The following is a 25,377-nucleotide window of genomic DNA, read 5'->3' on the forward strand; positions in this document are numbered from 1 at the left end:
ATCATCCTTCAGGATTACCAAGATATCAGTTATTGGTATTAGAACATTTACAGAGTTACTGTCTGCCTTTATCTAATTCAACAGAGGTGATGGAATATTATTTTTTTTCTTCAACATTTTCAAGAACAATTGTGAGGAGAATGGTCTCATTTCAATTTAATTTTCTTGTATTTCAAACTTTAAAAAATATAGAAGTGATTTATTTAACCCTTTGCTCAGCTTTCCTTGCTGCTACTCTTACAATTCACTTGTATCACTTTTTTTTATGATTTTCATCTGAGACTCTTCTAGTGCTTTATACAACATTAATTAACCATTGCAATACTGGTCTCTGATAGATCAATATTATACATATTTGGTTATTTTACCAGTGGGTAAAATGAGGAAAGGAGAGATCTTGTCCAAGGTCTAACAGTAAGCGAGTGGCAGAGCTGGGTTTAGCTTCTTCAATCCAAAAATGTTAGGTTCTGTCCAGTCTGTGTGGCAGTAAGGATGGAACTACTCCCCTGCCATTTGCTCGGAAATGGTTGTGCAGGATCTAATAAATAATTTATTGAAATACTAATTGAGGGTAAGAATATCTGGACTATTTCTCAGCCATTTATACTTTATTTTTTTAAGTTAAAAATGTATAGGCTGGCCAAATGGACATTTTGCTCAAGTGATGTATATATTTCAGTTATTGGTATTTCTCTTTGTATGGTGCTTTTATAGCCATACATTTGCATTAGATGATGAGTGCAGTCCTACAGTCCAGAATTAACACGGCTCTTATGAAAAAGAGCCTTAAGTAAGGCCCACAGGAATGACAAAAAGAACATGCAAAATCTATCATCTTCACAATTGCAGGTAATGTTATCATGCGCTCATGACAGATCTGGAGCTAATAATGCCATTTTACTATTTGTTATAGAAACAAAGGTTATGGTTACCATAAAAAGGAAGTTTATATTGATCATTATTTTTCCCCTTAATTGTAGTTGTTCTTTATACTATCTCATTATAAGATAGTCATCTTTTTCCACATATATGCATATATCTACTTCGGTATTACAGTTCTGCATTTCATTAGGTTTTAGTTTTGATTGTAACTAATTTATTGATCCTGAGGTTTGCTGAAGCTTCTTGCATAGCTTCTCTTTGACTGTAGTGACATCTAATGGTAAGGGAAAGTTGCTTAACTACAATGTCTTTTGCTGCTTGATACACATACATAAAACACGTGTGTGTTTTGGCAACATTATGCTTTTTGGGCAAGGCAGGATTGTAGTCTTTGTCCCTTCCAGTTTCTTACAAAAGTCTGGTTTGAACACTTCCTCTTCAGCAGCAGATATCAGTTGCTTATTCTGTTCACTATGCCTTGTTTTGCCTTACTTATGCCTTACCGAAAGTTTCACATGAAAAATGTTCAGTACATAATAAGAAGTGTGATAAATTTATACTATGGCTTGACTTGATTTTATGGGAAAGCTTACTGTAGTGTTTTCAAAAGAGACTACAATAATTAAATGGGCCTTTCTGGAAAATTTAAGAACAAAATATTTAATGTTAAATTGTGTTAGCAGTCTTGAGATCACCACATTTTTGAGAAATACGCTAGTAAAATTCTGTTAGCTTTTAGATGGCACAAGCATTCTTTGTTTTCCTCTATTTTGAGGTGCTTTACTAGATTTTTTTTAAAAATTGTTTCTTTCGGAACCCCTAATAATAATAATAATAAATAATGAATAAACACTATATAAAAATGCATTAATGTTTAGAATTTAGAAATCAGATTTCAGGCACCAAAATATTAATTTTGTTGTAATATTAATATCAATTTTTAATAATTTAAATGGTACATTTAATTTTAGATTGCTATTACATTTGTTGAATGTAATGCATCATGTATAATTTCAGTGAACTATAGAAGGATACCTCTTCACTATCTCCCATTATGAGAAAGCATTGCTCGTTTCAGACCCAAAGTTCTTTTGTTCTATACAAACTTCATATTTACTGTCCATTATTGACATCAGAAATGCAGAATCTTGAAATTACAGTTGTAGAGCTCTTTTTAATGTAAGCAGAGTCAGAATGAGCTCTACCCTGCCATCTGGTGGTGAGCTGTGGAAAAGGACTTCAGGGGCTGATCTTGTTTGCATGGGCACACCCACCCTGCTTAGCATGATGGGACTACTTGCCAAAACGATCACTTTGGCTGCTGTGGGATCCCCAGTCTCTTTGTTTTTGGGGCAGGAGTAATAAAGTGTTGTTATCCTGGTTATATGAATCAAGGACAGTAGAACTGTACTTGGCATTTTATGACTGAGGGACTCACCCTCAACTAAGGCAAGGGACATGGCTTCCAAAGCCCAGTGAATTGAGATAGGCTGGGACAGGTATTTGTAACTGGTAGTGTGGGCCCCAAACCCCACTCTGACGTCTTCTCTCTCCAGTGTGTAATAACAGAGCTAATTTTGACTCCATTAGGAGTCTTGTCACATGCTGCAGAGCTGAAATCACTGATACCTAGTCTAAACATTAGACCTACTTTGGGATAGTGGTTCTGAGTGCACCAGGACTGAGGCTCCCCTACTAACAGTTGAAATCACAGAGAGCTGTGTTAAGTGGAGGGGCCCTGAAGACATATTGGTGAATGGCTAGCAGAGAGGAGTGGCTAGCAGGATTGCTGGCAGAACGGCACGGCCAACTGGTGGAGAGGTGCAGCTGGTGGTGAAGACTGTAGCAGAACCCCACAGAGAGGCATGGCAATCGGCCATTGACCCGAGCAGTGGAGCATGTAAGGTGCCCCCATACCTCCCCCCCCTTCCACCCAGGCTGGGAGGTAAACTCTGCAGATGAACTTCTGAACTCTGGGGTTGCACTGTCCAAGGACAGAAACTGTGTGTGTGGGGGTGACTTTTGGGTTGCTGGACTTAAGACCCTAAGGGGAAAAGGACACTGCCAAACTTACCTGGGGGTGGGTCTTTTGTGGTTTGTGTTATGAATCCTGTTTCCCCAACATAATGCCGCATTGTTTCCTTCCTTTATTAAAAGGCTTTTGCTACACTCAGACTCTGCGCTTGTCAGAGGGGAAGTATTGCCTCTTAGTGGTGCCCAGGGGCGTGGTATGTAATTGTCCCAGGTCACTGGGTGGGGGCTTAATCTGCTTTTGCATTGTCTTATTGCAGTACCCCTAGATACTGAACCCGGCCCTTGTTGCTGCCAACTCTGACGGGCAGAAGGGCTAAATTAACATAAAAGACATTTATCTCAGGCCTTTGAAACTTTTTGACTTTTCCATACTGACCTACTGGACCTATCCAAAGTGGCTTTGGGAATCTGTTGATTGTGGCCATTGGGTACAAGCTAGAGATAAAAATTCTCCTCCCCCCCCCCAACTATCAAGAATGGTGCATTTGATTTCAAACAATTGCATTAGAAAAGGAGAAGGAGGGGGTCCATCATTATTGGCCTACTAATTGTACCAGTGGTGTTTCAGTTTTTCAGTAATAACACTTGTTTGTGTACTCTTTCTATTCTGTACTAGCAAAGAATTTGATAAAAAAGATCCTGTATTCTAAATCAGAAAGGGTTCAATTAATTTTCCTGGAGAGATATTTTGTAATCAAGTCCTCTAGATCGAGCTGTTTTGAATAATGGGGATTGCATTACTTCGGAATACTTTAGATTCCTTAGACCAATGCAACTACCATTTTTTTTCTCTTAACACTTAGTTCTTCTTTGTGTATTCCACTGAAGGCATGTATGTACTCCATGTTCCTGAGACCAGAAGATGTTTGCTAGCTGTGCCCTTCTTCGCCTTGTGCTCTGAGCTGAAGGTATAAGGGGAGGTGCAGACCGACCACCTTTCCACTTCCTGTCTACCACCCATGTACTGGGACAGAACTTCTCCAGTGTCCACAGCTTTAGCTAGCATTCTTTGTTTTCTAGTGGAAATAGTTGTACCCTTTCGTAGACATTTTTTTCAATACGTTAGAGTAAGTGTTAGGAACAAAGGACTTCTGCCCCTACAGGGTGCCTAGTATGCCCAAGATCCCCAAATACAAGATCTGTGTGGTCTGCCCCTGGGCCTGCCCATTGCACTTCTCTGTATTGTCTCAGGGAAGCTCATATCTCCTCCAAGTATAATATCTGCTGGTCTTTCCCTTGCCAAACCCATCCACCTGTGAGTTCAGACTTAGAAGTTTCCTAGTGGATTGTTTGATGAGACCACAGTCCAACCCCAGTCTGTCAGCTTCCCCCAGCCCCCCTTGCCCTGTACAGTGGGCAGAGACACACAGGAGTGCCTGTTTGACAACAATTGTCTCCAGTTCTTGGAACATAGAGAGCAGAGTTAAGGACCTCTAGCAAACAGGGCAGACATGAGGAGGGTGAAGGTGAACACTCTTATAAGAAAAAAAACATAAAAAATCCTCCGCTAACTCCTCATCTAAGAAGATGACGACTTCTTCCTCGTCGCCTTTGAAGTCAGGAGCGTGGTACCAGTTCCTTGGCACTGAGAGCTAAGAGAGTTCTAAGACCATGAACTGCTGAAGGAGGAGGGCCCTCCTTTGCAAGGGAAAGGAGCAAGTGGACACCACCTACACTGATGATACGTGTTCTCATGGAAAAGGAGTCATTGGTACTGAGAACTGCTGTTTTGCCTAAAACCAGCACTGCTAGTATCACTAGAGGACAGAAGCTCTGTTTGCAACAGAGGACAGATACACTATCCCAGAAGATCTTCTAATCTAAGCAGACCTGGAATCGCCAATACTTTTTGAATCCGGTCTTAGCCAGACAGATCCCCACACATTAGTTTGGCATTGGTAGTGTCTACTAACCAATGCATAGTAAGACCACTGCTCGTACTCCATTGACAGAGGCCACCATACTTCTCCAGTGAATCTGGGATCAGTGGGATGGCTTCACTGGCCTTATCAAGGTGGGAAGTCAGCCCTAACCAAGGCTGTAAGATCTCCTGGGTACTTCCCAGTCCAACAGGAGAGACTACCAAGCTCAGGACCAATGGTATCTTCTCCCAGGGACTACCACATTATCCCTGGGATCCATATATGAGACATCCTGAATACAGACAGGCAGAACACAAGTTGTGATATGTATCCCTGTGTGGGGAAGAACCTGAACCCACTCAGGAAGAGGAACAACCTGACTGAGTGGAACCATTAGCTCTTGCAGGGTTATCATTGACCTTACCAACTGAAGTAGTCATGCCAGCCTCACTGTTACCTGACCGGACAACTATGGATAATTGCAGGACCTCCTTCTGGTGGCCACCTAGCTAATTTTCTACAGCATGGCATCATATAACATCAGACAGATGGGTTTGCAAATCACCACCACCAGCTATACAACAGTTCCTCTCCATCCTCCCTCCCTCCAAAACTCCCTTTCCTATCCTCCTTCAGGGACCCCGCTCATGAGAGGATGCTCCGACAGGAAATAGACTCCCTGCTTCACCTGGGAGCTATAGAGTTGGTACCATTCCACCACAGGGGAAAAGGATTTTACTCAAGATATTTCCTCATTTCTAAGGAGACTGGAGGCCCATACTAGATCTCAGACAGCTGAATGGCTTCTTCTGCTGACTGAGGTTCCGAATGATCACCCTGGCCTCTATAATCCTATTGCTAAACAAAAGTGACGGATTTACAGCTCCCGATTTGAAGGATGCTTATTTCCACATAGATATCCCTTAGACAACAGACAGCCTCATGTACCGATGTGAAATCATTTGCAAAATTTCATCCACAAAGTTTACAGGTGTAGTTGTGGTCCGTGTGTGTGCCAAGCAAGCCCAGTCTTGGACAAGGGGGTCTTGCTCAACCACAGAATTATGATTTTACTTATCTAGTGGGAAGACATGAAGGCAATGTATGTAGGTGTTCCCTTCATCCCCTGCTCACCCATGAAAAGATTAATTTACAGATGCCTCCCTGCCAGGTTGATGAGCCCATCTGGCTCTACACAGCACAGGGTATGTGGACCTCATTAGAATCAAAGTTACCCATAAACCTGCTAGAACTACATGCAGTGCCCGAAGTTTGCAAATGGTTCCTGCTGTTTATCTGAACCCTGCACATTCAAGTCATGTCAGACAATATGAGAACAGTTTAATATATCAACAAACAGGAAAGGACAAAGTCCACCCTGCTTTGCATAGAGGCAGTCAATCTCTGGAATTGGTGCATACATCACCAGGTTACCCTCTCTGCAGTACACTTTCCAGAAGTGCAGAAGACTCTGGCAGATAGCCTCAGCAGGCATTTCTCCAGAGACCATGAGTGGGAACTACACAAGTTGGTGGTATGGTGCATTTTTCAGCAATGGGGATTCCTGTCATGGGATCTCTTTGAGCCTCACGAAAACAAGAAACATCTGATTTACTGTGCAGCTCTGGGCCACAACTCCAGAGGGGACACATTTTTAATACAATGGTCAGAATCACTAATGTACATATTCCTTCCCATTCCTTTCTTACCACAGGTCCTGAGAAAAATCAAACAAGGCAGTGTCAGTGATCCTCCTGGCTCCCATGTGGCTTTGTTTCACTGGTATCCTCCTTGCATCCATGCGTCCGAATTCAGCTCTTACCAGGCCTATCGACGCAGGACAGGGGCAAGATCCTCCATCCCAAACCAGCATTTCTGCATCTAGCAGCTTGCTATTTGGATGGATGACAGACTGGGAGAGCATGCTCAGAGGCTGTATTAGTCCATCCTTAGCAATAGCAGAAAAAACTTCTTGAGAAAATGCTATACAGCAAAATTGAAGAGTTACTGTATATGGCAGGGGTGGCCAAACTGTGGCTCGTGAGCCACATGCTGCTCTTTTACCATTAAAGTGTGGCTTGCACAGCCCCCGTGTGTCTCGGAGTGTGGGGGGACACAAGGCCCTGCACCCCCGGCTTCCTGCGATTCACCATGACTCTCAGCCAGCCAGTAAAGCAGAAGGTTTATTTAGACGACAGGAATACAGTCCAAGACCGGTCTTGCAGGCACAGACAACAGGACCCCCCTCAGTTAGGTCCATCTTGGGGTCCCAGGGCGCCCCAGTCCCCTTGCGAGGTCAGAGCCCCGTCTGACCAGCTCTCCAGCCAGCTCTCCAGCCAGCTCCTGAAACTCTGCCTTCAGCGACCCCTCCCTCAGCCTTTGTTCAGTTTCCCGGGCAAAGGTGTCCTCTAACTCCTTCAGCCTTTGTTCAGTTTCCCGGGCAAAGGCTGGCCTCTAACCCCTTCCTGGGTTCTCATGTTACATGCTCAGGTATTCTCCATCGGTCAGTCTCCCATCCCCCAATGCAGACTATCCTAGCCACACTCCCCTGTCAGCATTCAAAGACCACAGTAAGAACAGTCCCAGTTCATCACACCGTGTCCCCCCGTTCTCCACCTACCAGACTGGGGGTGGGGGGAAAGAAGCTCAGGACCTCTGCCTTGCAGCAGGATGGTACAGTAGGGACTTCTGCCCAGCAGGGAGGGGGGTTCTCAGGGCTCTCAAACTTCTGAAGATTGTTGTATGTGCCTCGGAGGGCCAGTAAGTTTGGCCACCCTGGTATATAGTTTCAGCATCATCAATTATCCCCGGAGGGTTCTGAGATCCCTATTATTCTGGGCTACACCTCTCTCTGAAAATGTTAGAGTTGTCTCTCAGTTCCTTGTGAGTGCACTTAGCACCTTTCATCCTCTGGCGAACAAGTCTTTCCCCATCCAACTACAGTAAGGTTTCTGAAGGAGCTTGTCAGAACATTTCCTCTAGTGCTGAAATCTACCTCAATATGGGACCCCAAATACAGAAATAGAAATATATATTGGACAATTCTGTTTTTTTCTGCATTATTGTTAATTCTATTATTTATAATAATGGACCAGTACCATTCTTAGGATTCTTTTTGTTCTTAATATGCTTAAAACTCCTCTTTATTGTCCTTAATTCAGTGGCTATGGAGTTCTCCTTGTGTCCTTTTGCTTTCCTTATCAATTTTCTACAATTACTAAGCTACTGATTTATATTCATTACTACTCATTTCTCTTTTTTCCATTTGTTATATATATTATTTTTATAGCTGCCTTCACTTCTTATCTAAATCAGGATGGTTTTTTTTTTAACCAATATGTCCTTCTTCCTCGATGGTGAGATAGTACCTTTATGGGCATGTAGAATAATGTTCTTAACCATTTCCAAATTATTCACATTTTTATGATTAAAATTCTTCCTTCCAGCTGAGTTGGTTCATAATTTTCTTCATCTTTCAGAAACTGGCCCTTTTAAAACACCAAGTGTATATATTACTCACCTGGATTTTATTCTGTTTGCACATTATAAATGTGATCAGGTCATAGTCACTTGTATCTTAGCTACCATTAATTTTAAGATCTGTGATCAGTTCCTCTTTATCTGACACGGTGAGGACTAATAGAGAATTCTCCCATGTTGGTTGCAACACTTTTTGACTTAGGAAATTGTCATCTATAATTAGAAATTCCAAAGATGTTTTAGTAGTGGCAGCATGAAACCTCTGGCATATGTCATTCAAATCGAAGTCTCCCGTGATCACGCAGCTTTTCCCCCCCGCGCATTATAGATAGATGCGTAAGGTGCCCGTCATCCTGTTCCCTGGTGGGATTTGGTGGTCTGTATCAGACACCAACTAGTACCCCATCTTGTGTTTTATCTTGATCCATAAGCCTTCAAGATAATTTTCTTCTGAGTTATCAATGACTTGGAAATAGGTAACACCACTCTTCCTCCCATTTTGCACACTTTCTTTCCTAAATAGGTTATAACCATTGATTTTTAACATTTCACTCAGGTGACCCTTCCTACCAAGTTTCAGTAATACCAACTAGATTGAAGTTATGCTCATAAATGATCAATTCCAATTGCTCTTGTTTGTTACCTGGGCTCCTAGTATTGGTGTATGGGCAATTCAAGAATTCTCTTCGTGTCCTTTGGTTCCTTGATTAAGTTTGTTCTCATTATCGCTATTTTTTGGTAAATAAGTGCATATATCTTCCCTCTTTTTACCCTCCCCTTTTGTTGTTAGTTTAATGCCCTCCTGACTACTTTAGCCAGCATGTCCCTGAGAAGATTGATTCCCCTTCTACTGATCTTGAACCTATCCAGACTATACAACTCCCTATCTCCATAGAAGGTGGACCAGTGTTCCACAAAACTAAACCCCTAGCTAGTAAACAATTCTCTTCCAGAATCTTCTGTCTTCCTTCTCTCATTGGATAGGAAGGATCTCAGAGAAGTTCACTTGGACATTCTTCAACACTCTTCCAAGTTCCCGTAAGTTATCCATTACCTATGAGAGATCCCACGACACAGTGTCATTAGTGCCAATATAACCATCACCTATGGATCCTTGCCCATTGACTTCAGAAGCCTATCCAATCTTAGGGCTGCTCTACACTAATTCTGTAAGTTGATCTAAGTTACGCTAATTCAGTTATGTAAGTTTCATAACTGAAGTCAATGTAATTAAGGTTGACATATAGTGTGGTCTACACCGTGATATGTCGATGGGATATGCTCTTCTGTTGACATAGCTTCTGCCTCTCAGGGAGGTGGATTACAGACGTTGATGGGAGAGTGCTCTCCCATCGACTTAGCGTGTCTTCACCAGACCCGCTAAATCTGTGATGCAATATGGTTCTTTGTGCCCTCCTCCTTATTAAATACTGCTTGTGAGTCACCTTGAGTTTAATACCCAAAGGGACCATCACTCGAAGAAGGAGGTCTGGTTACTTACCTTGTACAGTAACTGGAGTTCTTCTCCTCTACTTCAGATTCTTATTAGGCTAGATTCCATTCTCAGAATCTTTACTTTTTTTCTCCAAACACAAGGAGCACAGTACAGGACCACTCTGGATTTCAGAGGCTTGTTATTACACCCTAAATGCAATAAATTCCAATTTATGGGTTGCTTGTCCCTTCCCTCTAAAATGTTGTATCCAACTAAATCTCCATCTGAGTCTAAGCATGAGTATATTATACTCCATCTAAGTCTAAGCATGAGTAAAAATCTTTTGCAGGGCGCACTAGGTTACAATTCCTAGTGCCCTGTCTTATTAGAAAAATGTTTGTAAACACCAGAATCACTGCTTAAATTGAAAGAGAAAGAAAAGCTCCTTATATTGTTTTCCAACATTGCATATTTGAAATCTCCAGAAATCTTTACCAAATTAAAATTTAGACTATTTTTTTTGATGCAGCACTCCTGCTGAAACCCTAAATGTCTTTCTGTATCAAATTCTTGTAAATATGGTTCCTGAAGTGTCTACACTGGAGCTGGAGGTGTAATTTTGAGCTCAAGTAAACGTACCCATGCTAGCTCTGATCAAGTGAGTGCTTCCATAGCTACACTGATATATTTTGTGCAAGAGCAACCGGATGGGCTAGCCACTCTGGGTACAATTCCATCCAAGACCGTAGGCATGTACTTGGAGTGGCCAGCCCATCTTGCAGCTCATGCTGCCAAGGCTACACTTTTATTTTTAGCGCACAAGCTCAATCAGAGCTAGCATAGGTATGTCTAACCAAGCTAGTAATTACACATCAAGCTCCAGTGTAGACATGGGTCATTTCGAATCCACTCTTTGTCTTGTAATACTGAACTACAGAAACGTACTACTATTAAATACTATTTAGTGTTTTGTGGTATGAGTCTTAATTCATTAGACAATATGGCTTGCATCTTTTGTTAATTTCTCGAATTCAGTTATTTATGTTGTGGTTTAGTAATTGCAGTAACTGATGCACTCTTAATAATAAAACTTTGTTTTGCCTGAAAATGCTTCCCATGTCATGTTTTTTGTGTGTTAGTCTCATTATGTTTTACATTCTCGGGCAGTGGTGTAGAATTATAACTATGTTGTTAACGTGAGCATTTAATTTTAATCAAAACGTTTTTTTAAAAACGTGTGACAACTTGTTACCTATAAAAACAAATGAGCCAATATGATTTAATTACATGTGGAAGAAAAACTACTAGTATTAACATGATGATTTAGATATATTTTTTTAAAGTACCGGATCCGCTGCAAGAGAGAAAACAGCTGGGTAACACTTTCAACCAGCATCAACTGTAGATCACGGGTTACAGATGGTCTGTTTTTACTATTGTCATTCGGGTTCTTACATAGAGTGACTACAGAAGAAAAACCTTTTTGTGGATAGCTAAACATAACAAAGAATACATTGTGGACTAGGTATATAGGTGTTCATAAGGTGGGAAGTTAAGTAAATGATAGAAATTATCAGAATGACTAAACATCTAGCCATGGCTGATATTTGCAGGAAATTATTTTTGTTTCTGCCATGGCCAGTGGATTTATTTTTGTTTGTTGAAGAACCACTCAAGATAAAAATTAAAGAAAATATTTAAAATTTTAAATATTTTAAACACGAGGCCTGTGATCCTACATAGGATGATTCATAAAAAGGTATAAATTTAAGGCAAGATTTTAAGCATGGTAAAGATCCGTAGGATTTTAAAATGTATTATTTATTTGTATTGTGGTAGTTCCCAGAGGTGCCAATCAGGATCAGTACCCCATTGTGCTATGACTACACACACAAAAAAGACACCATCTCTGCTCCAAAGACTCGAGAGTCTAAATAGACAAGAAAGACAAAGGCCAAGGGAAAAAGATGCAATATACGAGCAAATTGATCAGTAAGATGCACATTTTCACAGATAAACAGATTCTAAGATTTTTAGGCTAGAAGGGACCATTATATCATCTAATCTGACCTCCTGCATAACACAGGCCATAGAATTTCACCCAGTGATTTTTGTGTAGCACAGAAACTTGTGGTTGAACCAAAGCGCATATATTTTAAAAAGATATTTTAATTTTGATTTAAAGACTCCAAGTTATGGAGAATTTACCACTTACCGTGGTAATTGTTCCAATGCTTAATTACCCTTACTGTTAAAGAATTGCATCTTATTTATTGTAGTTTTTCTTTTAAAATATTTGTTTGTTAGTTATTTGCCTAGCTAGGTCTATCCTGACTCACTGCTCCTAGGGAAGTCCTGTCTGTTCCTGTGGGCGGGATCTGCCCTGAGGAGATTCTTCTTTGCTTCTCACAGCCCATTTGGGGAGGATATGGGGAAGGAGGCTGGTGCCCCTAGAGGGTGTGTGTGGAGCAGGTAATACAGCTCAACCATACTTTCAGCCACAATATTCCACAGCTTTGGCTACAGGTTGGCATACCTGGCTTCTGTTAGCTCTGGCAAAGCTGGGGTCAGGTTTCCAAGTCCCCTGTTATGAAACCTGAGACATAGAGTTCATGTAAGTCTGATTGTTTTGTGTTGCCTAACACTCTGGTACTGGGTCATTTATGTTTCCATGTTTCTCATTTACAGTTTCACCTTCCTTAAGCTTTAAGGTGTGTTGAAGTGGTTTTAATAATAAAAGTGTGTTTTTTCTCAAAGTTTCATATCTTATTTGCTTTACATTTTACATGTGAAATCCAGGTCCCACATCTTGTGTGCACAGTATATATGGATATGATATTACAGTGGATTAGGGTCATGGTTTGTGGCCTATATCCCTAACTCAGGGTGTGGAGCATACAGCACAGTTCAGGGCAGGATGCAAAGGTGGCTGCTGCACTCCCCCAGTAGTGAGCCTGTTGTGTCATCTTGGTACCCTGGCATAAATTATAGCAGCCTGAGAGCTGTACCAAATTATGTCAGCTGCTAACAGCCCCAGTGAGCCAATGCAGCAGTTTAGGATTCAGAGATTGTAGGGAACCCCCAGACAAGTCTGTTCTGTCAGCAGGAAGGAGTGGATTGGGAAAAGAGCCCTTATGCTAACTTTACACCACCAGAGGATCCACCTTCTACATGGGAGAGAGCCTCTTATAATCAGTTACATTGGCTTTATGATTGCTTATGCTGGCATTGGGGACAAAATGAAATGTTTTTTCTATGTATCTGTAGTTTATTGACATAAAAGATCTACAATTTTTTTTAAAAGTTTAGTATTGTGCTGGATGGCCCAAATAAATAGGATAATGGATACTTCATCACATGAGTAATTTAAGCTGCTTTTCTTGCAGTTGCTTCTTTCAAAGCCTGTAGACCTACTGCAGATTGCTGGCTCAGTTGGATTTGGTGTAATGCCCAGACATGCAGTCACTGATACAGTCACACCCGTTATTTAAGAATGCTGAATCCCGCACATAAGAGAAATAATCAATATTATTTTATTCCATTTGGGATATAAAATGAAAAAAAAAAAACCCTTTCCAAAACACTGGATAGCGTTGGAAATAAGACTTGACTTATTCTTACATTTGGGCTCCAACACTCTTCATGGACATTACATCACCCATAATATACATGGTGGGATTTCACCTCAGGTTGGAATTGGAATGTGTTATGCATTTGTTCAATACAGGACAAGGAACATGAATCTGATGTCAAAGCAAGAGGAAACCATTGGAGGAATGTGGAGAAGGGGATAGAAATTGAGCAAGGAGGATGATAGGCACACTTATTCCTGAAATTGTTTTATGTGAAAGCAAAGGACTGAATATAATAATAATTAATAACTAATAAAGTAGATTTGTTACAGTCTAGATGTACTCAGAACATCTTGGATAAATGCCTGTGCTTGTTTTAATTCAAATAAGTGTAATTTCTTACGTTTAAAGTAATTCACTTTATTTTATTACTTGTCTCCAATTTCATGAACTCTTCATATGACTAGTTTATGAAATATGCACAATAGCTTTATGCTTTTAAAAATAAGTTTTACCTTTAGAAAGCAGTGAGCAGATAGATTTATTTCTAGAATAATTAATTCTCAAGACGACTGTAATGCTATCCAACAGTGTTCAAAGCTGTTGGGTAAGTAATATAAAGAAGCAGGAAAAGGTCTAATCATTAACTAATTGGCTGTGTTATGCTCTTGACATAATGTTCTGTAACCTTGGCACTTGATGTGTTCTTTAGTATTTGAAAGCGGGAATCAAAGTGAGAGCATTATCACACTCTGTATAGTCAACCTCTCATACTTTTCCTTTTTCTGTTTATTCATATGAATTTCATGGAATGTAGCATGTTGATTATATTTTGTTAAGGTATTTTAACCTCTTGTCTTTTCTGGTCTGTGTGATTTGGCTTAAGATGCAGACTGTTGTTGCAATGTCACAGAAACAGAAAGATGTAGTGTACAAGAGTTTGCCGGGGCTCGACCCAATCCGGGCGGCGGGGAGCCACACCGGCTCACTACCCACTGGTGCTTAGGTACTTTGTCCGGCTGCAGAGTCTCCCTCGGCAGCCCTTGCAATCCTGGAAGACACAGTAAGCCCGACCCTGGCTCAGGGCGGGCACCAATACTATGTCAGGGCTCAGGCCCTCAGTCAGGGCTGAGCAGCAAGCAGCAGTATTTAAGCCCAGGCCCTAGGTCAGGGCGGGGCAACCAGCGCTGAGTCAGGAGCTCAGACCCTCAGTCAGGGCTGAGCAACAATAGTAGGCCTAAGCCTCAACAGGCCTGGGAGAGGGGGAGACTGCCACCCACGGGTTGGGTGGCAGGGGGACGCAGGCCCTCCCACTCCACTGCGTCCCAGCCCGGGGCCCTAGCAGCGGCAGAAGGCCCGCTGCTGCGTCAGTGGGGATCCTGGCTGCAATACACTGACATAGGCTCTGGCAGTGCTGCAGCCAGACGGTCGGCTGCTCCCGGGCTACTTTCACACTCCCCCTCGGGGCCTACCTGGGGGCTTGTGTCTGCCTCGGGGAGATGCTGGACCATGGGTTCGTCAGGCCAGGGATCATTCGGCAAGTCCGGCGGCTCCTCCGGGTAGCGGGCGCAGGGCAGGCCCGGCGGCTCCTGGCGGCCGCCCCGGGCCGCGGAGGTTTCCCAGCCCCGAGCTAGGCTGGAGATGTCTGGTCTCTCCGGCGGCTGGGGCCTGACTGAATTCTGAGGGCCAGCCTTTATACTTCCGGGTCACCGCCTGACCCCCTGAGGGGCGAGCTCAGAGCTCCCTAGCTCCGCCCACTCCGGCCTCCGGATGGGCTCTTCCTCCTCCGGGGCGGCGGGGAGCCACACCGACTCATTACATGTAGTTATATCTAAGTACTGAGAGGAACAAGTTAGGTGAAGTAATATCTTTTATTAGACTGACTTCTGCAGGTGAAAGGTATACACTTTTGAACTACACAGAGCTCTTCTTCAGGTCTGGGGAAGGAAATCAGAGTTGTCTGAACTCTCTGATTTCCTTCCCCAGTTCTGAAGAAGATCTGTGTGTCGCTCAGGAGCTTGTACCTTACACAAATAGATGTTAGTGCACTAAAAGATAATACCTCACCTTCCTTGTCTCTCTCATATCTTGGGACCAACACAGCTACAACAACCTTACAAATATTTGAGTATTATTGTTCTTATTTGCATATCTTACTCCGTTACACAGAATTTTAAAAGTGGATAGTTATGTTAGTTGCCAGATAATTTATCTGATCATTCATAAAGTTGGCACTTAATTGCCATTTGAGTTGATACAGAATTTGGCATTCTGCATTGTCATTGTGCTGCATTTCCTCTTATTTAATATGCCCTAAAATTGGTTCCTTAAGTCTCTATGGATTGAACTCTGATTTACCCTTTTATTGTAAGATTTAAAAGGTCAAAGCATGAAAGGGTCATGTCCTCACTTGTTATAAATGTTATCACATGGAATGCCTATGCTCAGCATTGCGAGTGGGCATTGAAAATAGTAATTTCATTAATTGGTTGGGAAATATGTACCTATGAGTGACTGGACTGACCTGTAAATGCTTTAAAATAAATTATCGATCCTAGATGTGAACAGAAAGAGTGTGTATTAGGTGGGTAAAAATGCATACTAGGCAACCAAATGAGAGTAAAAGAGGAGGTGTCTTTCTGTGAACTCTTCCCATCCTGAGTTTTTAAGCTTTTATTTGTACACTTACAATTTATACATGTTGCAAAAGTAAGGTTATTTTGAAATATTAAGTTATCTAATGTATTTTAAGAATCTTGTATGTTTTCTGACCTGTCTAAATTTATATTTAGATCACTAATTTTGAAATAAGATGAAAAATCTGAGTATGTTTACCTGCATTTTGTAGTTTCAGATATGTCTTTCTCTTTGCAGGCGATCAGACATTTTGAAAAACATACAGCAATAATTGTATTTGTGGCTGATTCTTGAAGAGTTTGGCAGCAAACTGCGTGGTAACATTCTCTGAACTTCAACTCTCATGTCTCTTATGGACAAACACAAAGTGAAGCGGCAACGCCTAGATCGTATATTTGAAGGTTAGACACTGCAATCTATGTGACTGCGTTAACCAATTTTTTGAATTAATGATCTTGCTGGGGGTTGGAACTGTGTTTCTTACAGTAATTAAACTTCTTTTTGATTGAGTGTGGGTTTTTCATGATAGACTCACAATCACGGGCTGAGATGATCATAACTGTGCACAACTATTCTTTTGAGATGAAAGCCATAGAAGACAAATCTAGTGCTAGAGCTCCAATGTTATTGTTGTGCATTAAAGGCAGTCCATTCCCAGCTTGATATTTTAGTAAATTCTGTACAAACCTTGCAAAAGGATAGATCTTATAATGTGAACCAGAAGGTTCTTTTTACTTATGTGTGCTAAGACATGCTTGTTAAGGAGGGTGGTTTCTTTCATGTTCTTCTACAGGTTAAATTCCAATAAATTCAAGAAACTGTCTGATTCTTCAGATAGCACAGGATGTGAAATATATTTAAAATGATCAGTACTAGAAAAAAGAGCCAGCCTGTCATTTGGAAGGATTTTAGTAAATTGGATCAGTCAGTCTATCTCATGCCACAAATAATTTATTCTTGTATAATGTCTGAGACTACACTGGTGTTTTGTGCTTTTTGATTCACATCAAAATAGGTTTGGAGAAAATTTGTGCAGTGTTTTTATATGAAATATCTATAAACCGAAAAATCCAAAAAGACTAGGGATGCTTGAATTTTTATATTAAAAATGTTAACCTCTCTTTGAGGCACAAGTAGTTTCCCACAGCTTTATGGTTACAGAAATTCAGTTTTGCTTTTCAAAACATCAGAGTTGTATTTTGTCAATGGATCATATTTGTGAGTTGAATTTTCTATGTGATGTTCGCTATCCATGCGATTTTGTGAATTATAGTGAATAGTGGAACAGAAGAGAAAGTAAATGTGGCCTTATTAGGATTCAGTAGCTAAATGCACAGAGTTTACATTTTTGTCAGGGACATGCTGGCATTCTATAGAACTACTTAAATATTTAACATTTTACAAAAATGTGTAAAGATGTTTTACAGAGTGCAAGAAACTGTTGTTACACAGCTGTTTAAAGATTGTTCATCTTCATTGTCAGCCTTCTTCCTTATCAGTTCCAATGTGCTTATTTGTTTTCTCTATTATATTTATTTCTAAATGTCTGACATTTTCACAATATTTTTTAAACTCTTATTTATTTTTCACTGTCAAATCCACTTAAGTGCAGGATAATGTCTCTAGTTATTGCTGTTGTAGCTATGTGGCATTTCAAAAGTTGTTTTTGTAACATGCTAATTTTAATGTTCTTTTGCATTGGTGTCAGCTAGTACTTAGAGAAGAAATGTTCTCTAAAATGACAGAATAGTAGTGTTCTAGTTGTAGATTTGTATGTGACAAAAAGTAGTTTTGGGGGAGGGACAACAGTGGATTTAATTTTGTGGGCCTGATTTTCAAAATTAGATGCTCACAATTTGTAAGATGGCATGCCATGTTCTTTTGAATAACTTTTCAAAACATTAATATGAACCTGGTCATTCAAGCTTATATGCTGTTTTATAAATTACTGATATATCTCTAAATGACAGAACTGGAATATTGTCGCTTGAAAATGCCAAAGAATTAAAGATAAACTCTAGCCTTTCACCCACCGCATTGTAATTATGAGTGCTATTTAGACATGCATGTATAACTGTGTGCAGTCTGAGTACCCTGTGTTGGAAACCTGTAAGGTGAGTCAGCACCTAAAGAATTGTGAGGTAACATTTAGCAGTTTCTTCCTAGAAGATAAATGGGCATTTAAGAATGTGAACGATTAATTAATTACCAATTATATTGTCCTTTGTCCCCCTTTCCCATGAAACTGGTGTCTGAACGGAATAGTTGAAAATAGTATACATTTGGCAAAACAGTTGGAAGAGTGTCACAGTGCAAAAATAAAATATGTTCATTTTTGTGTAATTTGGAAAATTTGAAGTATGTTTCTTGGCTTCTTGAAGGCTAGTTAGCTCTAATTAGGCTATTATTGTACTGCATATTGTAACAACTGTAAACAGTGCAGTATATTTGCTTACATTCTAAAACTGTCTGTAGTTTACTGTCCATTGCTGGAGTGTCACAATGATATGCCAATTTTGTCAAGCTATGTTTAGCTTGCTGGGAACTCAACAGACCACGGTGGGAGGCAGCTGGAGGTGCCTGGGTCTGGGAGAGGGGATCTGTAGTCTCTGGGTCTCTTGCCTGGAGCCTGGTTCATAGATTGATAGATTACAAGGCCAGAAGGGACTATTGTGATAATCTAATCTGACCTCTGTATAACACAGGCCATAGAACTTTCTCAGAAGAATTTCAAGAGCAGATCTTTTAGAAAAACATCCAATCTTGATTTATAAATGATCAGTGATGCAGAATCCACCATGACCCTGGATAAATTGTTTCAGTGGTTAAGTACTCTCACTGTTATAAATTTGCCTTACTTCCAGTCCGAATTTGTGTAATTTCATCTTTCGCCTCTGGATCATGTTAGCTCTTTCTCTGCTAGACTGAAGAGCCCTTTATTAAATATTTGTTCCCCATGTAGTTGCCTATATACTGTAATCAAGTCTCCCTTTAAGGTACTCTTTGTTATGCTAAATAGATTGAGGTCCTTGTGTCTGTCACCATAAGGCATATTTCCCACTCCTTGTAATAATTCCTGTGGCTCTTCGTTGAACGCGCTGCAATTTATCAATACTCTTCTTGAATGATGGGCACCTGAAGTTGAAAACATGCCCTATCCAGGCTTTTTTATTATGCATCTATAGGAACAGTGTGTGGCACCTTCCTTGTGAGTAATAAGCATCAGACTTGCCAAATACCAAATAGTCTCTAAAAACTAACCACTGATGGAGCCTATTTGAACTGCATATATTATTTTTCCAGTTCAGAAAATAAGATGTGAAACTAGGACCTAGGCCAGTATCTTTGTCCACATTAATGAGAGAGAGAGAGATGCCTCTATGATTATCAAAAATCAGATTTGTTCATATAGTTTAACTTGGTTGTCTAAAATTAGGCACCTAAATACATAACTAGATACATTATTTAAAGCGGGATGATTTTTCAGAGGTGCTGGGTGTTCACACCTCCTATTCACTTCTACAGAAGCCGCAGATGGTCAGCGCTTTTGAAAAACAGCCCACTTATTTAGGTTACCCAGTATGCACCTAGCTGCCCAATTTGAGGCCTCCAAATTTGAAAATGTTTGCTTATGGCAATTACTTTATTTACTGTGTGTAGCTGAGGAAGCACCCAGCCTTAAATGAGTGTAAATTAATATGTATTAATGATGGAATAATGGTAAATTTGCAGATATTTTTCTTAGGGAATTCCTTTTATATATGCTCCACCTCAAATCAAAGCAGAATTGCCAAAATTTGTACAGTAAGATACCAAAATAAATAAATACAATTTTGAAAAAGGAAATATACTATACAATTTACTTCATTTACTTTTCCACCTTTTCTTAAATCAGTTTTGATCACTTGAACACTTTTATATTCTGTGGAATAAGAATAGGTTTTATGGAATCAAGATAGTTATTTAATGTGTGTACTGACTAGGTTTCTAGTTTGTAAATTCACACAGATTATTATAAAAGAAATGAAAAAACAAAATGTATAGACAATTTGCAAGTTAGATTAAAACTTCATATTAGAAAGTGGTCACGGTGTTACACACTAACAGATATTAGTCTTGTGAATTTGCGTTGCATATTTAGTAAAAGTCATTTTCCTGAAAGCATTACAGTGGAATGTTTAGTTGTGTGATTGACTGTGGAAGCTTTATTGAAAGATTAGGGCAGCAGAGGGAGCTAGAAGATCCCTAATATTTTATTGTTTTTTCCAAGTGAAAGTCGCTCCTCCATGAGAAGTACCAATTGACCTACAGAAAAATGCCATCTTGTAAACTTAAATATCCTTAGTTAATAAATAAGTAAAAATTCGGAACTGGAAAAATTTCCATTTCCCCCAGCAACCTAATACAAATTAAATTGGAAATCAGACAGTAAAAGCTGCAGAAATCTTTCCCTGTAGAATAGCCATCAAATCCTTCGACTGTAACTAATGAAGATGTTTGAGGCAATCTGAATTTTCTGTAGATAATCCAATCTCAATTTTCAATGAATAACCCAGTTTCAGGTTCAGGCCACTCTAAAAGTAAACTGTTTAAACTAATAGTTTTTTCCATTCTGATGTCACACTACTTTCAGAACACTTTGGAGCAATTCCAAACTGTTTTGCTAGATTCATTTCCCCATAGGAATCTGTAAGTATGTTGTCAATAAACTTAGACAAAATAAAAAAATCATAAAATGCCCAGTTGAATTCAGATTGCAGCAAAGAGGTTAAGAGCAATAAACTCAGGTAAAGCATATTTTGGAATTCTTAGTACAATGAGTATGCTATTAGTATGAGTAGGCTGAGAACAGAATGGTAAAATAGTTTTAGTTTGTTCATTAGTGAGCATTTACCTTCCCTCACTCTCTTCTTTCTCCCCAGTCAAAACGTTATATATATAATGGTACTGTTTATGTGCATGAGCACATGATTTTCGATTGTGTTCTTAATATGCAGTATGTAGTCACATTTCACAGAGAAAGATGGTTTCATCATCCTTTTGGATTAAGATTGCTTCTGTAAATCGGTTTTCTAATTTGAATCTTCATTAAGTGCCACCTAAAGAGAGATTTAGAATTTGCAAATAGTTAAGCTATTACGATGTTGCTAACTTATTACAAGTTGCATTGCTACTAGTATGAAAAGAAAATTGGCTTAAATGGCCATTTTGCCCTAAATGGTGCTGAACAGCGTCCCTTAATGAAAAGAAAAGTATTGTTTTAACAACAAAACAGAAAAAACATTAAAGGAAAAAACCTAAATGAACATTGCATATTCTGAGAAGATTTCTCTTTTACTGAAACATTCAAATTGTTGGTTTAGGTTACAAAAGTTTTAAAGAAAAAATGAAGCGCAAAGATTGTGTATGTGTATCAATCAGTTTATATATTATGTACATTGAACACCCATTGTAGGCCAAATAAGCATGTTTCTCAAAAGTACCTGACATAGATGAGTTACAACAGTAGCAAAGATAGCTTTAGCACTGGAGACTTTTAAATTGGTGACTCTGTGAATACTTGGAGACATGCTAAATAACCACATTAAGAAACCAAAAAAGTACAGATGTGAATAGAAGAGGGAAGAAGGGGAAAGACTGATTTCCTCTAAACCTATCAGATTTTTTTGGGCAGACATTTTAAATATTTGATGACAGAACAGAAAGAAATATAAATTAACACTGCACTTATCATGAATTTAAAAGAATAAGTGTAAGCATGATTGATCACAGTGCCACACTATCAAGATCTTTAGTTTTAGCCTCTTGTATACATTTAAATAACGGAATTTTATTAAAGTGCCAATAAAATATTTTCCCCTGAAATTTTATTACTGTTTCTCATTCTTCATTGACTCACTCTTTTCTTTTTTTGTGAAGATTGAACCAATCAGACCCATGTGTTTTCTGGGTATCAAATACCACTTAGGCAGGTGTTATTTAGTTTCCACAACATGTGCCAGCTGCACTTTTTATTTTTTTCCAGTTTATCTAACCTGCAGATGGTCATGTTTGCCTCTTTCTGTTTAGTGCTCTGCAAACTCCCATGGTTGTTCCCTAAGTGTTGTTCGGCACTTGCATGCGAGCACGATCAATTTATCAAACTCAAATAATTTAGTAACAGTTATTTCTGCTTGCAATAAACAAAAGCAGCTGCACTCTAGCTATCCTTGTCTGCATGAATGCATAGATCCTAAAAGGCTTTTCTGACAATCACCACAAAAGTTCAGAATATCAAACTGGAATTTAGGGCATGTAAGTCAGACTGGTGAGGCTGTGATGTTTAGAAACAGGATAATAATGCAAAGAATGAATTAGTTACCATAGTAACTGCTTTGTTTTAATAATTTGGTGGGGCAGTGAATAGAGGGAGCTCGAATAGAAGTAGTAGGAATTTTAATTACATGTTGTGCAGTGTGAGTGGCTTTGTTCATTAATATTGAAATTCATTTGATTTTATAGCGGATTGAAGAATAGGTATGAATTTTACTTAGAAAATGCACTAATCATGATTTATTACTTTTTTTCCCCCCTGGGAAAAATATGATCATATTTTGCACTTGATTATCGCAACTTAGATTATTGATTTCTTAACAATAAAACATGCCTAGCACACTCTGTTATAAGATTGTCTTAAACTGTACATGCTGTGATTTGTTGCTTGGCAGTTCTTGGCAGCCTAGCAACCCACTTAGTGCCTACACTTAAATGGCATATTTTCATAGATTACTGTTTTTGGATTATAGAGCTGATGGTAGGTTTTCTCCCTTTTCCTCTCCACTTTATTTCTTTTGCACCTATGAGTTTCAAAGACAACCACAGAAGCTCACATAAAGATGCTGCCTGCATAACTGTATTGAATAGCAAACCACCTTGTATATCATACTGACACCTACAACCTTAGCATTGTGCCTCTGTGAATGGGAATCTTAGCATGACAGCTCCTGCATCCTCTGAACTATCTGAAGTTTGCAGTGGAAATTCCCGCCCCCACACAGTCAATTAAAAAAGTGTGTGTGTGTGTGTGTGTTTTCATATATATATATATATATATTTCCCTTACCTCTACTAACCCAGAAAAAAATTGTGAAAGGTGTTAGAAGTACACCTCTACCCCGATATAACGCTGTCCTTGGGAGCCAAAAAATCTTACCGCATTATAGGTAAAACCGTGTTGTATCAAACTTGCTTTGATCCACCAGAGTTCGCAACCCCCTCCCCCCAGAGCGGTGCTTTACCGCGTTATATCCAAATTCATGTTATATCGGGTCATGTTATATCGGGGTAGAGGTGTATCTATATTATGGGTATGTCTTTATGATTTTGAAATGTTATTATTAATTTGCGTTAAATAGTTTTCCAGATATTTCCTAGGATAGCACAAAACTGCTGCTTAGAAGTTCAGTCAATTTAAGATAGGCTTAGATTTTATTTATTTATTCATTTTATTCTGTTGGCCTGGCACATCTCCTCCACAGCTCTATGCACTTCCCAATATTAAAAGACAGTAATAAAAATCTAAATTTTATTGCTAAAATATTTTGATACAAACTTCCACTTATACACGTACCAATTTGTAGACTCACAATAGAAAAAGCAGAAACTTTCTACACAAGGCTACTTCGTCTATGATGCCTACAGAACATGCTACCTGAGAATGGTGGGCAACCTGAGGCCATTGCACATGATGCAATATATGCTTGTTTTATCATTACCTTGTCTTCTCAGCTGCACCTCCAATCCCATTTGTCTCTCTAATTCACCTGTTGCACCTTTTTTTATAAATCTGGATTGTGAACCCTCTGGAGCAGGGACTGTCTTCTTATTACCAGTTTGTTCAATGCCAGTGGTAGTGCATCCCATAATGGGGTCCTGATCCTTGATTAGAGCCTGTGGGTACTGGTGTAAGAGAAATAATTAATAATAATACACAGCAATATTTCAAGACACTCCCCTGCCACATCATGCTTCAGTCTCAGCCCCTCCTTCTATAGACCTCCATCCTCCCCAAAATGTCTGTAAGAAAAAACAAGCTTTGCTGCATGTCCAGAAGGTTAAAAAAATCCAAGAGCTTTGGAGTGTATTCCCTAGGTGAGGACCCCTCATGGAAGATTTCCTGTCAGCATCTCCCTATCATTCGTGTTAAGGGAGCACCAATTTTGTGTGCTCCCAGACTGATACGCTAATCAACAATCATGCAGTAGTATTCTGCAGTAGTTGAGTTCCTGAATGATACATTTGTGCACCCCTTGCTGTGCTCATTACAGCAAGGTGACAAAGGAATGATATGGTAGTAACATCCATCAGAAAGAAAAAGGACCCACTATTCTAGCCAAATGTAGGAGGAAAAAGTGGCTTTTTTGGCTATATCTGTTATTTGATCTTTTATTCTGAGACGTGTTTTGGTGTTGCATTAATAGAAACTGACATTCCTGCCCACTAGTTCGTCCCCCTGACATTTTGGGATTATTCCCTGGCCTAGAGAACGTTTCTGATTGTTTTATGCATTTTTCTTGGTGGTGGACAAATGGGGCATCGACCACTTCCGCTTGGACACCTGTGTCTAATTGACCATTATTGCTGATTTTTTTTCCGAATGTCCAGCCTAAATTTTGTTTTGTTCAATTTAATCTTATTATTCCCTTAAGCACCAAAAATTATCTTATAATTATCTTATTCCCACACCGCTTAGTGTTTCTTAAAAAGTCGTGATTTTAGTATCACGTGTCTCTTTTTTTGCATTAATTTTACTAAAAAATTTGTTTTTTATACCAGTAGTTCTCAACCTTTCCAGTCTGCTATACTCCTTTCAGGAATCTGATTTGTCTTGGGTATCCCCAAGTTTCACCTCATTTAAAAATTACTTGCTTACAAAATCAGACATAAAAATACAAGTGTCACAGCATACTATTACTGAAATATTGCTTACATTCTCATTTTTACTATATAATTATAAAATAAATCAATTGGAATATAAATATTGTACTTACATTTCAGTGTATAGTATCTAGAGCAGTATAAATAAGACATTGTCTGTATGAAATTTTAGTTTGTACTGACTTCGCTATTGCTTTTTATGTAGCCTGTTGTAAAACTAGGCCAATATCTAGATGAGTTGAATACCCCCGGGAAAACCAATGAGTACCTCCAGGGTCCCTGGTTGAGAACCACTCTTTTAGACTGACTGACATTTATGTAGTTCTTTTCAGCTAAAGATCACAACGTTGTTTACAAACCATAGTCCTATAAACTTTTAGCTGGGAAAAGAGAAAACACTAATGCTGTGAAAGCAACACTGATTTGAGCCTATGTTCATATCGGCCTGTGGTTCTACATGCTGCCAGGGGTAAGGAATGACCCAGGCAAGATGTGTGATAACCATATCAAGATGCAATCGCCTAACTTTGTGGACTGTCCCATCTGTGGTTCTCTCTAT

At 39.5% G+C, this 25,377-nt stretch overlaps 1 protein-coding gene across 18 annotated transcripts in view; it reads left to right on the top strand.

The window, feature by feature from the left end:
• The window catches only part of CTBP1 (C-terminal binding protein 1), a 416,680-nt gene that overhangs the window by 114,472 nt on the left and 276,831 nt on the right, over nucleotides 1-25,377 (top strand). For all 18 annotated transcript variants that reach the window (XM_065597190.1, XM_042855560.2, XM_065597166.1 and 15 more), the window contains one exon: nucleotides 16,140-16,303. Coding sequence is in view for 6 of the 18 variants with exons in the window: in XM_042855560.2 (XP_042711494.1) it covers nucleotides 16,246-16,303 (58 nt within the window). In the remaining 12 variants the exon portion in view is untranslated. The remainder of the gene's footprint in view (nucleotides 1-16,139; nucleotides 16,304-25,377) is intronic.

The sequence above is a fragment of the Chrysemys picta genome, chromosome 5 (genome assembly GCF_011386835.1).
Source record: "Chrysemys picta bellii isolate R12L10 chromosome 5, ASM1138683v2, whole genome shotgun sequence".
Lineage (NCBI taxonomy): Eukaryota > Metazoa > Chordata > Testudines > Emydidae > Chrysemys > Chrysemys picta.